Here is a 16,454-nt window from a genome sequence, read left to right on the forward strand (position 1 = left end):
ACTGAAGAAGAAACACTCAATGCATTTACTTAATGTATGTAATTCACTCACTTACTGAATGTCATCCTTGTACATATTCACTTACTGTTTATTAAGTTCTCTTTTTGCACAGTCAAGGAGCTTTTCAGGACACATTTCACTACGTGTTGTTCTCGTATAACTATGCATGTGACAAATAAAGAATCTTCAATCTTGACTCTTGAAATGGAAGAAAGCAGCCCTACATATTTGTTTAATATGTGCATTTAAGATGGAAAGTCTCAGATTTCAATCCACTAACTAACCATTAATTAGTGGGGTTAGGTTAACTGGTGATTCTAATGTCTCCATAGGTGTACATGTGAGTGCATATGGCTGTCTGTCTCTCTGTGTTTGCCCTGCGACAGACTGACATTCTGTACAGGAAGCAGGAAACTGCCTCTCACCCTATAGCACTTGGGATATGCTCCGGTAGCCCTGCAACCCTCATAAAGATAAGCATAAGAAAATGGCTCAATGGACGGACGGTAAATGTTTCAGTTCTAATGTCAATCCATCATGTTTCTTTAATTACATCATCTAAAGAAATAATTTTCAATATATTACAATTTTATTAGTATATTATATTACTGTTGTGCAAATGTCTTTGTTTAATATTTGATGAAAACGTCAACATTGATAAATTAGATTGAATATCCAATTTTAACTAAAAACTACAGCAATATACTACCTCAAAATCAGTTCCTCATTTACTTTAAGATATTATTAAAGCAACTTTAACATTTTCCTCTCACAGTGTTACACACACCGTGCCCTGGCGTTCCTATCTGGGAGGATGATTAATGTGATTTAAGAGAACTATTTATTATCGTCGTTGTACTTTTCCAGTCCAGTTGGAGGTGGTAATGCGTCGACTCGTCAATCGCTAAATAGTACAACGAAGAAGAAAAAGACCGGATGTTTATGTCAATGACGTTAGCAGGCGTCATTTTCAAAGCTCTTTACGGGCGTTGTCTTGGTGCTGAGTGTTTAACTCTGTACAAACAATAAAGCGCAACTACTACTTCGATAAACTACACCGGTAACATTAGCAGGATGGGTTCACGCTAACACCTAACCGGCTTGTGTGAAGGTGAGAACGGACAAGTTAAAATTAGTTAACATCGTTTCTCTTTATGTCTGGTTGGGAACGGCTAGTCAAGCTTGCTAACAGCTGTTGTAAAATCAGTTTTGAATTGTTGTTAGGATAGTAGGAAATCAACGCAGATGTTAGACTTATTTATTTACTCTTGGTGTATTTGATATTTGTTATAGAGTATCTACAGACTGTTTGTTAAAATTGCAACTGCGCTAGTAATCATACTAAAAGTGTGTCTCATTGTCCAACACTGTGATAAAAGCCCATGCGTAAAACGTGTTTGAAAAGCTTTACATGTATCTAAAGAACATTTTGTTTATGACATAACATCTTGCATCCTGCATATCTGTTTTTGTCTTTGTGTTTGATTTAGATTTTTTTTCATGTAGGACTGTTTTCATATCAGTGACTGGAAGCTGGAAATATTATGGACAATCTGGATTTCTCAGAGGAGGAAATTCAAGAACAGTTAGCCCTCCTTGGCTACAAAAACATACCAAAGCACAGGCTGCGTGAATTTAAACAAGGTTAAACATATATCTACCAACCCTTCTTAAACCTCCCAACTCACATTGCCATATTGTTTTGCAGTTTAATATATTTATTGTGCACTGATTATTTACATTTTTAATTCTAAGAATTGATCTTTTGTTTTTCTTAATTTTCTGTCATATACTCACATTAAACATAAACGTTTCAAATAATGAGCTCAGTAATTTTCTGTCATATATTAAACATAATCAAAGTTTCAAAAAAATGAGCTCAGTAAGTAATCTCTGCGAGTAAAAAGCTCAGACTTTAGGAGTTTCAAAGAGTTGAGTAATTGGGTTGTTTTTTGGGGGAGGGGGTGTAACTTGTCTTAGATAATGGATTTCCCTTATGTGGTTATGTCAGGAGCACAACTCTAGTTATGGGCACACGTGTTGTTCAAACCATCAGTTTCTGAGGCGCAGTTAATCAGAGGAAAGTTAGCCTAAAGAGAGATGAAATTAAACAGTTGTTTCACACTATAGATGAACTGAGGGGCTGCACAGAAGTTAAGGATAATTTTGAACTGTGAATCATGCAGAGCTACTCTGGTAGAGTGTAATAATAGAAATAGATGTGGAAATGACAGACATTACAGGAAATGATTGCAGACATGTTAATCAGTAAATATTGAGGGAAAACTGTCATTTCTGTGATTAGATCTGGATGAGCTGGTTCGACGAGGGGAGTGGAAAGGCCTTTCCTCATCAAATGAGATAAATGCCAAATCTCAGGCAACTACACCTCAGCCAAGTCCCCCTGCCTATACCAAAGAAAAGGGTCAGAGCACTCACTTTGTGATTTTGAGTATTTCACTTTTATAACACTTAATAACATCTAACTTGAGCTCTGTTTTTCTCCACAGTTAGTCCACACTGCTTTAAAGGCACTAGTGAATCATTCTTCCTACATGCAGGCAGTACAGACCATGCCAGAAAGGTAAGCATTAATGACTCATAACATACAAGATATGTTTTTATATTATATTCATTTATTCTTGCATTCATTGCTCTATTGAGACAAATGCTGTTAATGTGTTGCCACATAAAATCATGTCATGAGTAGCACTACTTTGATTGGACAACAAACATAGTCTTAATTGTAATGGTGTCAGGCATGTGCAATAAATTAAAAGCATGTAATGTCACACCCAGACGCTCATCAACTGTTATAACGGAGACTATGACTCGTACGCTCAACACTCGGTGGCCCAGAAGCTCAAGCTCCCTCCAGGTGCTCCAAGCAGGCTTCAGGTGGAGCAGGATCTTGAAGATACCATCCACTCACCACTGACAGATAGCTACACATCTACCCCAGACACCCAGGGGAGACACTTCATCAAGAGAAAAGTTCTGAGGTAGTTTTGCGAATCGTGTGCTAATTTTTTCATTTGTTTGTCCAGAGTTAATTTTAGTTTCATTTGTCTTTCCAACTAGCAGCAGCTGGATTTTTCTTTGTATTAATAAAAAAAGCACGTAAAGAGTAGGATTTCATGCGTTTCTAGGAAACAGCTTTCCGGATACAATTTTGTTCTGATTACCAAAGAACAAGTTTGTTTGTTTATTTTTGTTTGTTTTTTTCATGTTATTCTGCTCTGTAACCACTAATGGCTCACGAGTGAAAGAGTCTATGGGTTTATGGGCCTATGTGCTTACTGTCTGGATTAGTCTGTTTTATTTTTTTACAGTTTATTTAAACTTTAAACTTTATTACAGTTTAGCCCAAGATTTTAAATAAATATGAAATAAAACCCGTGTTTTTCATCATCTCTGACACCGATCTCCAATTTATATCGCAGGTCGATATTCAAATTTAAGTTGTTTTTTTAATCATTGACATATTCTTCTCTTTTTATATCATTTCTTCATTGGCTAACACTAACAGGGAATTTGTGGCACATCTGGAACAAGTCAACTTATTGTGGAGAGATGACTTGTTCCAGATGTGCCAAATGGAGAAGGTCTTCAACTCTAATTATGCTTCCCGCCCCTCAGGAAACACAAAGGACAGTCACTTGTCTGTGATGAATCAGTCTACAGTGAAGACTCAGGTAACAAAAACTAAAGCTAAAGATCTGTAATATCTTCTGATCATCTGCTTTAAGGTTTATTGTTCTAAAATAATAAGTAATAATGTTTGATTTTATGTTTTCACAAAGCTGTAATGTACAATTGTACTGTGTACTATTAATCAAATTGGGATTTTTTTTTTTTTAGGTAGCTTTACTATAACTAGATTAGAATAAAAAAAAAATAGGTAAACTGAAGTGCAGAAATAATTTCAAGAAGAAAATGAAAGAATAAATTGACTGAGTACTGCTGTAGATATCCAGTTTGTATTTATGGATCACAACAAGTTTTATCCGAAGTTTCATGTTTATAGTTGAACCCTGGCCTTCATTGTCTCACAATAAGAAACAACTATTGAAACAAGCAGCATTAAAGAGTAAATGCAGCAGTGTAATTCCTTTTGGTCAGCAGCAGTGGGCGCTGTTCCAGTGAGAAGAAGCTTTTGAGGCTTCAGCTAATCCTCTTAGCTACTTCCTTAAGTCCTGTGCCTTCTCAGATCACACACTCCATACACCTGAGTTGCAGTGCAAACTCAACATGTACAAAATGTGCAGCACTCAGTCAGACGAAGAGAGTGAAGATGGCAAGAATTCCCTTTCCTCCTCATTTTGGTCTGATGGAGATGAGGAGAAAGAAGAAGAAGAAGAAGAGGATGAGATTGAGCGAATGATTGACTCTAAACCAGCCACCGATGCAGAAGATTTACTTCAGGGGGCTTCAGAGGAGGTAAAGAGTGGGTTGAACAACCAGAGCAACTTCAGCAAGGAAAGTTTGGATAAGACAAATAACGATGAGGAGGAGGAAGAAGAAAGGTGTAGTAGCAGTCCAGATAGTCTCGCACCAAGTCTGATGACCTCTGGCTACGGGACCTACAAACCAGAGGGGCAGGAGGGAGCAGAGTACAGAGATGACCACACCATAACAGAGTTTGATCAGGATAGTCTGTCTGAGATGAGAGAGGACGAAGAGGACAGTCGGTCACTCAGCAGCTTTGGCGACTTTATTGAACCTACACATAAGCCAGACTTCAATGAACTGTCTGTGTTAGAGGTCAGCAAGATTTTTGATAATGTGGCGTGCTGTAGAGAAATCATCCACATCACAGAAGTGCATTCGGAACAGAAGAAAAAGCAGGCAGGTGAGGAGGAGTGCGATCTACATGCGGCATCTGAAAAGAAAGCACCAAAAGAACAGCATCGCACTGTTCAGGCTGAAGACATGTTCCGGCTGAACGAGAAGCAAAAACAAGAAATAGAGGTGCACGACCTTCATGGGTTCAATAATGTCAAGAAAGACGTCGGAGGAAAAGCGGAGTGTGAAGATCCAGACGAGTCTTCGAGCAACAAAGACATCAAGTTTATTGACTCCAGAGTGAACATTAGCTCGACCATGATGTATGGCAACATCTGTGCAGAGTGGGAAGGAAACCTCAGACAGGACAGGGGTAAATGTTTTCCAGCTTCTAAATCAGCACGTCATGATACTTGTTACTGTAAGGAGGTTTTTTTTTTTTTGCTGTTTGGTCAGAGGCTCAGAAATGGGCTACATGTTTTTGGGCATTTAGCCATAAAAAGGTCAGCTTTGAATAATAAATTACATCCCAGTTTGGACATTTAAAAAAAAGGTTATTGAATTTATATTCAGAAAAATAAATCCATGTTGTATGAAAACAATTTTTCAAAGAGTTAAATTTCTTGATATAAGATGTACATTTTTAATGCAGGTATTAAATCTCAACATCACATTAATTGTAAATTGACTTCTCAATTAGTGTTGATATGAAAAGTTTAAAAGGTGGGCTGATTATGCTTTCCCTTATTTTCTAACATACATATGTACTATTACAAAATAAATACTTCTGTTAAACAGGTCGAGTGTTTTAAATAATGAGGTGTTCATGTGTGTTAGTAATCGATGTGAGACTTAAGCTTCTCACTGATCTAAATGCTCATTTTAAGGCCGTTTTTTCAACCCTTTGAGGGCAGCCAATCAGGGGAATGTTGTCTTGGAGCCACTTATAGGAAGAGGAACTAAAATGTAATTCTGTCAGAGAGTAGATGAACCTTGAAGCAGAACCAAGGCTCACTATCAAATTAAAAAGAATTATTTTGAATTGTGGCAAAAATATGGAAATTTGCTAATTTTAGCAGGGAAAGTTTAATATTTATACATGTATTAACACAGACTTTGCTACTCTCTTCAAATATGGAGTTGGAAATAAGCAAACTATGTCTCTTTTAAAGTAGCTGAGAGTGAAGTGTTGGGTTTGCTGATGGTTAGTAATTTGTGTTTGCAGGTACAGCGAGCTGTCTGGAAGAAAGACTGGCTCAACTTCATTTAGCCACATCACCTGAGCAGGAGTCACCTGAGTCAGACAATGAAGACCTGGACGATCAGAGCGACACTCAGACCTCTGAGAGTGAAAGAGTGTCTTTAAGCGCTTTTGAATCGTACATGAAAGGCATGGTGGGTAATGTAGTCTCTTAAGATTTAAGAAATTTAATAGAGTTCAAAGTGTGTCTTCTGTCCTATCTTGCTCCTCCTGCCAACTGGTGAGGGGGGATAGCTGCCCTTCCCTTAGCCTGGTTCTGCCAGATATTTCATCCTGTTAAAAGGAATTTTTTTTTCCTTCCCACTGTCACCAAGTGCTTGCTCATAAAGGGGTCATTTGATTGTTGCTGTTCTCTCTCTATGGGTTTACCCTGTTGTAGGGTCTTAGTTTACAATACAAAGTGCCTTGAGGAGACTGTTGTTGAGATTTTATGCGATATTATATCTATAGCTATATTATATTAATAAAACTAACACATTTTCTTCTGTTAATAACAGTTGAAGATGTAATGTCTTGTTTTTTTTCTTCTGTTTGTCTTTCTTTGTGGGGGAAGCAGACTCGAACTAAGAGTGATGGTGATATAAGGCCCAAACCAAAGTCCTGTAAGCTGGCAATAAAGCACAATATAAAGATTTTTCTTTCTCTGAACTTTCGATAATTTCTCACATAGATTTTCATTTCAGTCATCCGGCCAGTGATGAGTCAACAGACCATAAAGAAGACTGACCCAGTAGCCAAGTAAGTTACAAAATGCAGTGGTTAAAAAATGAAAAGGATTGCCACTTCTGTTTGAGACTCACACCTGAAATAATGTGGAATTATGATTCTAGAGGCTCCTGATAGGTTTCTTAATGATTTCTTTTCCATTAGAAGACTCATGTGCAGCACCTTAATGCTTCCATACAGCACTTCAGTACTTCCTATAACTTGTGTTAGTGTAAGTTAGACAGTAATTATGCCAAATAAAGGACAGTAATTTTAATTGATTATCCTCATGTTGTATAACAGTTCTGTAACATTCTGTTTGTACTTCCTTAATACAGCAGCAGTCTGGAAGAATCACACCCATCAGGTTCACATTGATGTGATGGTTACATGTTTGCTCACTGGGTTTTCTTATATCTGCAGGTATTTCCAGTACAAGCAGCTCTGGGAGATGTTCAAACTTTCAGGAGAGAAGGACAGGAGGGTACTGCGCTCAGAGATTAAGGTAGAAAATATAACTTCAATAGGCAAGTGTTAGCACTCCTCACATAGATGTTCAATCATCTTTGTTTTCATACTTGTGGGATGAGACATAAAGTTATTACACCGTCGCTTTTCTCAGTAATAGAATGATCTGACTTATAAACTTCCTGTTTTGTTTCATTGTCCTGGGCAGCAATGTTTATTGGAAGTACTTATGAGTGTATGTTTTTCTTTTCAGCAACGGCTCACATATCAGCCTCCACCAGTAAGTATTTCTCCAGATTTTTTTTTTTCTATTTCTCATTTGTCCTTTTGTACACAAGTTGTGTGAATACAAACTTTGGATAATGTCTCTCAAAACATAAAATAAATTATGGTAAAAATAATAATAATAATAATAATAATAATAATAATAATAATAATAATACAAATAATACATTTTATTTAAAAATAGCGCCTTTCAAAGCACCCAAGGACACTGTACAACAAATAAAAACACAAAAACTGGAAATATACACAATAATAAGAATAACAGATAAAAGTTAAGAGCATACAGAGGTTTAAACATAAACAATTTTAAACAGATGAGTTTTGAGGGTGGACTTAAAATGAGGGAATGAACTACTATTACTGAGGTCAGGGGGTAAGAAATTCCAAAGTCGAGGGGCAGAACAACTAAAAGCCCCGCCCCCCATTGTAATCAGATGAGCGGAAGGAACAGAGAGAGAAAGAGAAGATGAAGATCTGAGGCATCGGGATGGGAAGTTCATCTGTACTAAATCGGAGAGAGAGAATGAATAGCCTTAAATGTATAAAGGATTATTTTAAAATGGATGCGAAATTTAACCGGGAGCCAGTGTAGCTACTTCAGGATTGGGGAGATGTGGTGGGTAGAGGAAGTCCTAGTAATAATACGGGAGTTCTGGACACGTTGGAGCTTGTTAATGGATTTTTATGTAAGGCCAAATAATAGTGAGTTACAGTAATCAATTCGAGAGATAACAAGATTATGGACGAGAATGGCAGTGGCATGAGGAGTGAGGAAAGGGCGGAGGCGATTGATGTTACGGAGTTGAAAATATGTTGCACGTGTGACATTATTGATATGTGAATTAAAGGACAATGTGCTATCAAGAATGACACCCAAGCTTTTCACAGAGGGAGAGATAGGGACCAGCGAATTATTGATAGTGAGAGAGAAATCGTTAATTCTGGATAGCAATCGTTTAGTGCCGACCAGGAGAAGTTCTGATTTATTGCTGTTGAGTTTAAGGAAGTTGGAGGAGAACCAGGAATTGAGTTCAGCTAAGCAGAGGGTGAGGGAGGGTGGAGGAAGAGTAGAATCGGGTTTGGTAGAGAGGTAAAGCTGGGTGTCATCAGCATAGCAGTGGAACTGAATGTTATATTTACGAAAAATGTGTCAGAGTGGAAGAAGCTAAATGATGAAAAGGAGGGGCCTGAGGACAGATCCCTGGGGCACCCCAGTAGATAGAGAAGGCTGAGAAGTGAAGGATTTTATTGAATGAACTGAGTGCGGTCAGACAGGTATGATTTAAACCAGGCTAATGGAGTATGAGAGAGACCAATAGAAGCTAATCTGCTAAGAAGAATGGGATGAGAGATGGTGTCAAAGGCTGCACTCAGATCAAGGAGAATAAGGATGGAGAGGAGACCAGAATCAGCTGCCATAAGAAGATTGTTTGTTATTTTTATAAGAGCAGTTTCGGTGCTATGCAGAGGACGGAAACCAGACTGGAACTGTTCGTAAAGGTTATTATCAGTTAGGTGTAGATGGACTTGTGAAGCAACTATTTTTTCAAGAATTTTTGAGAGGAATGAGTCCTATCTCCAATCTAGGAGATAGGACGAAAATTGTTAAAGTTGTTGGGATCTAGACCTGTTTTTTTCAGGATTGGGGTAATGGCGGCAACTTTGAAAGAAGCAGGAACAGTTCCAGTGGTGAGTGAAGAGTGAATAATAGCAGATATGAGGGGAAGGAGAGGGGGTAAACAGGTTTTGACAAGGACAGTGGGGATAAGATCAAGCTGGCAGGTAGAAGGCTTTGATTTGTGGATGAGATCAGCAATATTAATTAAAGACAGAAGTTGAAAAACAGAGAGGAAGTGAGAAGGGGGTGGAATTAAGACAGAGGAGCTACATTGAGCATTAGGGACCAAGTCTAGGTGTATTTTTGGAATTTGGACGAGCTCATCAGCTGTATACTGATGGATCCCAGTGCAAAGTCAGAAGATCAATGACATAAAGATCCAGACCCACACAGACAGTGCATAGATCCTGAGAGGCCACATCACGGACAGGAAGAACCGGACAGACACACCGGTGGGCCGTAGAGACAGGAACAGGACAGGAATCCGGTAGCGACAGAGGTAGCGATGAGTAGCGGCAGCAAGTCGCGCCAGCGTTCACTCAACCGGAAGGTTAAAATGTATCAGAGGAAAAATAAAAATAAATGAAAAACATGAAATGAGAAGGTGTGTTCAACCTTTTGACTGGTAGTGTACATCTATCTCATGGACGAATTTGTAAGAAATGCAAATATGTCCCAAGTGCAATGACCTGCAGCTCTTTATTTCAGATTTTGTCTGAAACAAGAGTTTATTGTTTTATCTCCGTCCTTTAAAGTCTTAACCCTCTGTGGTTGGATCTTATCTTTGGATCTTTACACATTCTGCAAATATTTTCCAAGAACACAATGGGCAGCTGTTTATAGGAGAGTGTGGATGTTCTGAGACGTGTTAAAGGGTAAATAAAGGTAGCACTGTGTTCAGAGTAAGATTTCTATTTGAATCTCTTTGACCACGTGTAACAAACACAACAGTCACTTGCCAAACAGAGCTAAATTTTCCTTTAACTTGATGTGTAAAGAACTGAGATCAAAAATCTACACAAAACGTCTCTCAACTGTTTAAGTGGCTTACATATCTGAGCCTGCTGTTGCATAGATCACAGTTGGAGACTCAGAACATCCGAAAGTGATCAGCTTTAGTGGTTAAACAGTTTATCCCTCGTCTTTGCAGCCTAAACCTCTGAGAGTTTACGTACCCAACACCTACATCGTGCCAACAGAGAAGAAACGGTCAGCACTTCGCTGGAAGATCAGGAATGATTTGGCCAGTGGTCTCCTTCCATACAAATGATTACACTCTGCATGTTGTTTTTACATATTTTTATTAAACTTTTGCATTTTTTTTTAATCATTGGAGTTATTTATTATTGACTTTCTTGTTACAAAAAATAAAAACAAAGAAAATGTGACTCACTTAACTCAGTTAATATGTTACAGGTCACTGTTTAAGGAAAGTCAGAGTAGGTTAGTTTAAACGGGTAGAGAGGCGTGTAACGTTCATCGTGCCAGAAACCTAACCGTTTCCAAAGTGAGGACGATGGCTTCATGTTTCAGCATGCTGTGGACATTCAGACCTGAGAGAGAAAATATGACAAACTGTGTGAGTTTTAAAGAAGAGATTTGTTACATATAACACTTAAAACCCTGAGCTTTTTAACAACTGTTTAATTAAACTGGCATGTTAGGGGTCCATAGACACAGTGCTGCAAAGACTTCAATGCATGAAATATTTTGCACAGAGAGGCATTTTTTGAAAAATGTATTGATAGCAATGTTGAATATTATTACAGGGTGGCTGGCCTCTCCCTTAGAGATAGGGTGAGAAGTTCGGCCATCCGGGAGGGGCTCAGAGTAGAGCAGCTGCTGCTCCACATCGAAAGGAGCCAGCTGAGGTGGTTCGGGCATCTGACAAGGATGCCCCCTGGGCGCCTCCTGGGTGAGGTGTTCCAGGCATGTCCCACCGGGAGGAGGCCCCGGGGCAGACCCAGGACACGCTGGAGAGATTATATCTCTCGGCTGGCCTGGGAACGCCTTGGTATTCCCCCGGATAAGCTGGAGGAGGTGGCTGGGGAGAGGGAGGTCTGGGCCTCTTTGCTTAGGCTGCTGCCCCTGCGACCCGGCCTCGGATAAAGCAGATGAAGATGGATGGATGGATGGATGGATGGAGGAAAAAAAAAACTACATGTAAAATAATCCAAAGACATGCAGCTTGTGGGGATAGGTTAATTGGATAATCCAAATTGCCATTAGGTGTAAAATGGTAAATGGCCTGCATTTGTATAGCGCTTTTCTAGTCCCTAAGGACCCCAAAGCGCTTCACAGAGAAGCGGGGTACACCCTGGACAGGTCGCCATTCTGTCGCAGGGCTAACACAGAGAGACAGACAACCATTCACACTCACATTCACACACTGGTGATGGCAAGCTACATTGTAGCCACAGCTGCCCTGGGGCGCACTGACAGAAGCGAGGCTGCCGGACACTGGCGCCACCGGGCCCTCTGACCACCACCAGTAGGCAAACATGGGGTTAGTATCTTGCCCAAGGATATTTGGCATGCAGCCAGGAAGTAGCCTGGGATCGAACCACCAACCTTCTGATTAGTGGCTGACCTGCTCTGCCACCTGAGCTACAGCCACAGGTGTGAATGTGCGAGTGAATGTGAGTGCGAATGGTTGTCTGTCTCTCTGTGTTAGCCCTGCGACAGAATGGCGACCTGTCCAGGGTGTACCCCGCCTCTCGCCCTATGACAGCTGGGATAGGCTCCAGCGCCCCCCGCGACCCTGAAAAGGATAAGCGGAAGCGAATGGATGGATGGATGTAAAATAATTACACCGTGATGCCTCTGCCTTTGTAAATAGAGGGACAGTAACTGCGTGTTTATATGTAAGCGTGTAAAACCTGAAGATAGACAAAATACTGTTAATCTGACTATCTGCCATTCTGCAATTCCTCTCATGTAAGCAATAACGTGGCGCACAGCTGACGTGAAAAAAGGCACATACCATAAACGTTGCGTGAAGAACTCTGTATTCCTCGTCCACACGTAAACGCAAAAAATTAGTTTTAAAAAATCTCAGTTTTTGGTGATTCGAAACGCCGTTTACGTGTGGAAGAAACAGCTGCGTTTTCAAAAATACCCGTGTAGGTGCGTTAGTAGTTTATTTTCTTACTACCTGCAGATTACTTGTATTTGCTTAATTGTTTAGTAAATGTTTGAGGTGTGAAATAAACCGCAATTGAGCAAATATGGGTGTGTGTGGTTGGAGGATGTGTTAGTGCGCGCGTGTGTGTGTGTGCGCACGAGGGGGGCGCGAACATTTTTCTGTAAAACAAAGGGGGGCCCTTCGAAAAAAGTTTGGGAACCACTGAATTAATCTGCTAAAACTGAGTTAAGAGAGACAAAAATCACTCAGTGTGAACTTACCGATTGCTGGAATGATGTTCACTGTCTTCAAGTTTGCCGTGGCCTGAAGGATGTTTTCAGAAAAGTCTTCACCTCTGAAAGCAACAACAACAACGTGAGCACTGAGCAACAGTGGGCGTCCAGTGGTGGAGATTCAAACAGATTTTAAAGTTGATCATTTCGAGTTAGAGTTCAAAGTTTATTCGCCACATTCAGTGGCAGGTTGCCCTGCAGTGGAATGAACCCGCCCCCCGACCTTACACATACAACACAGACATCACATGGGGATACAAGTCAGAGAACGGTTGCATTACAGAAAAAAACACTGAAATGTACACTACAGTGGGAAAGGTACAAGAGGAAAAAAAGAGACCTCTACTCATGCTGGGCTACAGGAGGACAGCATGAGAACAGGAAACAAAAAAACTCCTCTGCACAGAAAAGCACATAAATGTCCACAGTACAACATTATAGAGCACGTGACCAGTAACAGGGTTGGGTAGGGGATAAGGAGTTCTCCCAGGCAACACAGCAGCCATCCTGCCACTGCGCCGACTCTCCAGTGCGGGCCCAGACCCACCTCGTGTTCCCAGGAGGCAACAAGCATCGAAGGCGTTGGAAGGGGACAGGGGATGTGTGAGTGCTTATCAGTGTAAGTGTATGTGTGTGCGTGTCCATAGTTCAGCTGAGACAGTGTCCTTCGCCCTATCAGGCTAAATAAACAGTCTGCTAGCCAATCCAGGTGGCCTTGCATGGGATGGGAAGAATAGTCATCACACAGTCATTATCAGGGAGTTGTTGATTGGCTCCAGCCTTGGGCCTGAGCAGCTGGCACCGTGGTGTCCATATGTTGAATATTGTTGATTTCTCCTTTATGCGAGCAGCTCCGAATTTCAAGCTATTCTTTAACACTCTGGCACTGGTCTCTCGATCTCCCGTTGGAGAGCCGCGAGCCTCCCCATGATGGTATCAAACTTCTGTTCCGTGGTGTTGTCATTCTTTTGATTCTGAGACCCCACAACCCCACAACTTTCGCTCAAGGGTGTCATTTTGAGCAGGCCTCTCTCTGATGTATCCCATCATACGCTCAATGTTGTTATTTTGAGTCTTCACGGCAGCCGTAAGCATCTCCAAGGTGTTAACCATGCTGCGTTCGTTGTGTGAGGTCGCGCCTCGTCCCATCGCTTCAATTCCAGCGGTCAGCCTTGGGGGGGTTTGAACAGCTGGTTCCGCTCTCTTATTTCTCCGATAAGTCAGGGCCAAGCCAGCTCCGATCAGCAAGAACCCTGTTATCATGGTTCCGAATAGGTAGATATCTTCAGCGTCCTCGATCGACAGTCCTGCCAGGACTGCCAGGACATCGTGTATCTGGCAGGGAAAGTCCCTCCAGGGCACTCGGGCTCTCCCGAGCCCAGACTTCTCGTTGAGAAAAGGGTGTCAATAGCATTCAGAGACCAGTTGATCAAATCCATAATTCTCTTTTAGGTTTTAGAGAACGACAGTGAGAGACTGTTCGAGGGAAAGTAATACACACGAGACAAGACAAGGATACAAGAGGCTAAGCAAGGAAGATAAGGGTAAGGAGGAGAGGAGAAAAAGTGCGACCGCCTTCGCATTTGTACAGAAGTGCTGCTAAAGATACTCACACATCCACTATTAACACAGACTCTCCCCAGTGTCTGTGTCTGATGAGGTCAAGCAGGTACTGAGAGTCTGGTGTGGGGATGTTCAGGGAGTCCACAATGTGAAGATCATCCTGTGTCAGCAAGCAGTTCAAAAGGGGGGAAAGTATTCAGCTGTCAAGAAATATTACGGATACGTAATAATGTAGTTAAAGTCATCGTGTATCCTATTCTCACATTTGTTATGTGCTCTAATTATAGTGTCACAGATAAAGAAAGGATTTTCTTTCTTACAAGTTCGTCAGTGTCACCAATCTGCTACAAACCAAATACTCTCAAGAAATGATATGAGAACATAAAGGGTTTCTTCTAAGTGGCTAACCACTGCAAACAAAGGGTCTGAACAATAGGTGGGTGCGGCTTCTGTATTCACACATGTGAGATATCTGTACGGGTTATCGTCTCTGTGACATCATAACAACAGCAATAAGCGCTTGAGATAAGTGGGTGACAAAAACAGCTGCTTGTGGACACCGTCAAATGTTACTGCATGTTTTACAACTCTTATTACAGATGTTATGAGCCTCTAACATCACTAGCAGCTGTATTTGCTCTTCACATGAAACAAAGGGGTTTCTCTTACCTGAGCCATCTTGGAGCTCAGCGCCACTTTGAGTCCTTGCACTCGAACTTTCATGGGTAACATGTAGTAGTAACTGGTGGGTCCTCTGGGTCCATGAGACACTCCACCTGAATGAAACACAGAACCAGTCAGACCATACTGGCCTCCAGCATGGGAATCCTTCCAGATCAACTCCACTGAAGGGTGATCATGTTTCTGGGAGTCATGACACAGAGACGAGCATACGCTGGACTATAAAACAGATGTTCATTCAACAGCAGACAGGGAAAAAATGAAAACAGAAGTTTTACAATAAGATCAAAAAGAGGCACCTCCTCTCCATATGGGTGATCGGATGCTTCCATGCCGAGCTCGTCCACTTCCTTTCTGTTTCCAGGGATTCCAGCTGTATGGGTACATGGATTTACTGTAGGGGCGGATCTAGAAGGGCGGCATGGGGTGGCCACCCTAAAATGATCTCTTGCCACCTATAGTACCACCCTAGTTTTGCATATGACATTGTTGTTTATTAAAATAAGAGCATTGACACTTTGAGCCATCTACAGCTAACACTAAATATAAATTCTAAAACTGAATGTATTCCATTGTGTTACACCCCCCCCCCCCTTCCACCATTAAGAAATGGATTAGCCCATAACGCAGACCAGCTTTATTTCTTGCTTTCAGTAGCAACCAATGCCTATGATTGTGCCAGAGCACATTTTGAATCAACATCATGGGTATTTCAGATTTCACACAGGTGGTTGGTTGCTACACTCTGGAAATGGAATGAAGGTGAGTCTCCTTAACCCTCTGTGGTCAAGGGACACATACATGTGTGTATATATATATATATATACATATATGTGTGTATATATATATATATACATATATGTGTGTATATATATATATATATATACATACATGTGTGTATATATATATATATATATACATATATGTGTGTGTATATATATATATGTGTGTGTGTGTGTGTGTGTGTGTGTGTGTATATGTATATGTGTATATATATATGTGTGTGTATATATATATATGTGTGTGTGTGTATATATATATATATATATATATATATATATATATATTAGGGGTGCAACGATATTCGTATCGATATTAACCGTTCGATACAGTGCTTTCGGTTCGGTACGCATATGTATCGAACAATACAACATTTGTATATTTATTTATCAATTTTCCTTCTGACGATGCTGTCTGTGTTGAGCGCTCAGTGAATCTGCGTTCGACTACTCCGCCTAGGCTGCACTGTCGAGCGCAGATCCACTGAGCGCTCAACACAGACAGCATCGTCAGAAGGAAGAGCGCAGGGCAAGCTAGCAAGACAGAAGTTCAGCTCTCCTTGCAACATGGACCTCCCCCACCCTCATTCAGATCTGGCATTTGGAATTATTTTGGTTTTCATGTGACGTATGACCCTGAAGGTAAGCGCATCATGGACTAAAGTAAAACAGTATGTTGGATGTGCCACGCAATGCTCAATTACATGGGTGGGAACTAGTGTGTTAGCGCAGTTAGCTCGTTAACGTGTTGGCCGTCTAGCCCCATGCACGGGGCGATCGGCGGTAGCTCGTTAACGGAGATTTGCCGTGTTGTGGCGTTAAGGTCATTTCAACGAGATTAACCTGAAAGCACTAGTGGGAACACAACGAATATGACTGCACATTTACGCCG

General features: G+C 40.9%; 2 protein-coding genes across 3 annotated transcripts; one reads left to right on the forward strand and one right to left on the reverse strand.

Annotated features, from left to right (window-relative positions):
• Window positions 1–902: 902 nt before the first annotated feature.
• si:dkey-23f9.4 (hydrolethalus syndrome protein 1 homolog) lies at window positions 903–10,449 on the forward strand. Of its 2 annotated transcripts, none has more exons than XM_040045242.1 (12): window positions 903–1,111; window positions 1,491–1,644; window positions 2,306–2,425; window positions 2,511–2,584; window positions 2,800–3,002; window positions 3,640–3,695; window positions 6,011–6,180; window positions 6,603–6,648; window positions 6,730–6,784; window positions 7,175–7,256; window positions 7,473–7,499; window positions 10,273–10,449. In XM_040045242.1, the coding sequence occupies exons 2-12, from the start codon at window positions 1,545–1,547 to the stop codon at window positions 10,390–10,392; spliced, it is 1,053 nt and encodes a 350-aa protein (XP_039901176.1). In that variant the 5' UTR covers window positions 903–1,111; window positions 1,491–1,544; the 3' UTR covers window positions 10,393–10,449. The 2 variants fall into 2 exon arrangements, with proteins under 2 accessions (XP_039901176.1, XP_039901175.1); XM_040045241.1 differs by having other exon boundaries at window positions 905–1,111; window positions 1,507–1,644.
• Window positions 10,450–10,465: 16 nt separating this feature from the next.
• On the reverse strand, window positions 10,466–15,185 carry LOC120742090 (39S ribosomal protein L4, mitochondrial-like). Its single transcript, XM_040045245.1, is given in 6 exon segments — window positions 10,466–10,610; window positions 10,612–10,675; window positions 12,528–12,601; window positions 14,153–14,262; window positions 14,772–14,878; window positions 15,083–15,185. Coding segments are annotated over 6 exon segments (507 nt in total). The 5' UTR covers window positions 15,171–15,185; the 3' UTR covers window positions 10,466–10,546.
• Between the last annotated feature and the right edge of the window lie 1,269 nt (window positions 15,186–16,454).

The sequence above is a fragment of the Simochromis diagramma genome, unplaced genomic scaffold (assembly GCF_900408965.1).
Source record: "Simochromis diagramma unplaced genomic scaffold, fSimDia1.1 OVJJ01000610.1, whole genome shotgun sequence".
In the NCBI taxonomy this organism is placed as follows: Eukaryota; Metazoa; Chordata; class Actinopteri; order Cichliformes; family Cichlidae; genus Simochromis; species Simochromis diagramma.

Bases quoted from the DNA above. Each gene is read 5' to 3' on its own strand.
- si:dkey-23f9.4 (XM_040045242.1), top strand. From the start codon at position 1,545: ATGGACAATCTGGATTTCTCAGAGGAGGAAATTCAAGAACAGTTAGCC. The intron at 6,649-6,729 runs GTAAGCTGGCAA...TTTTCATTTCAG, and splicing joins AAGGCCCAAACCAAAGTCCT to TCATCCGGCCAGTGATGAGT. The intron at 6,785-7,174 runs GTAAGTTACAAA...TTATATCTGCAG, and splicing joins AAGACTGACCCAGTAGCCAA to GTATTTCCAGTACAAGCAGC.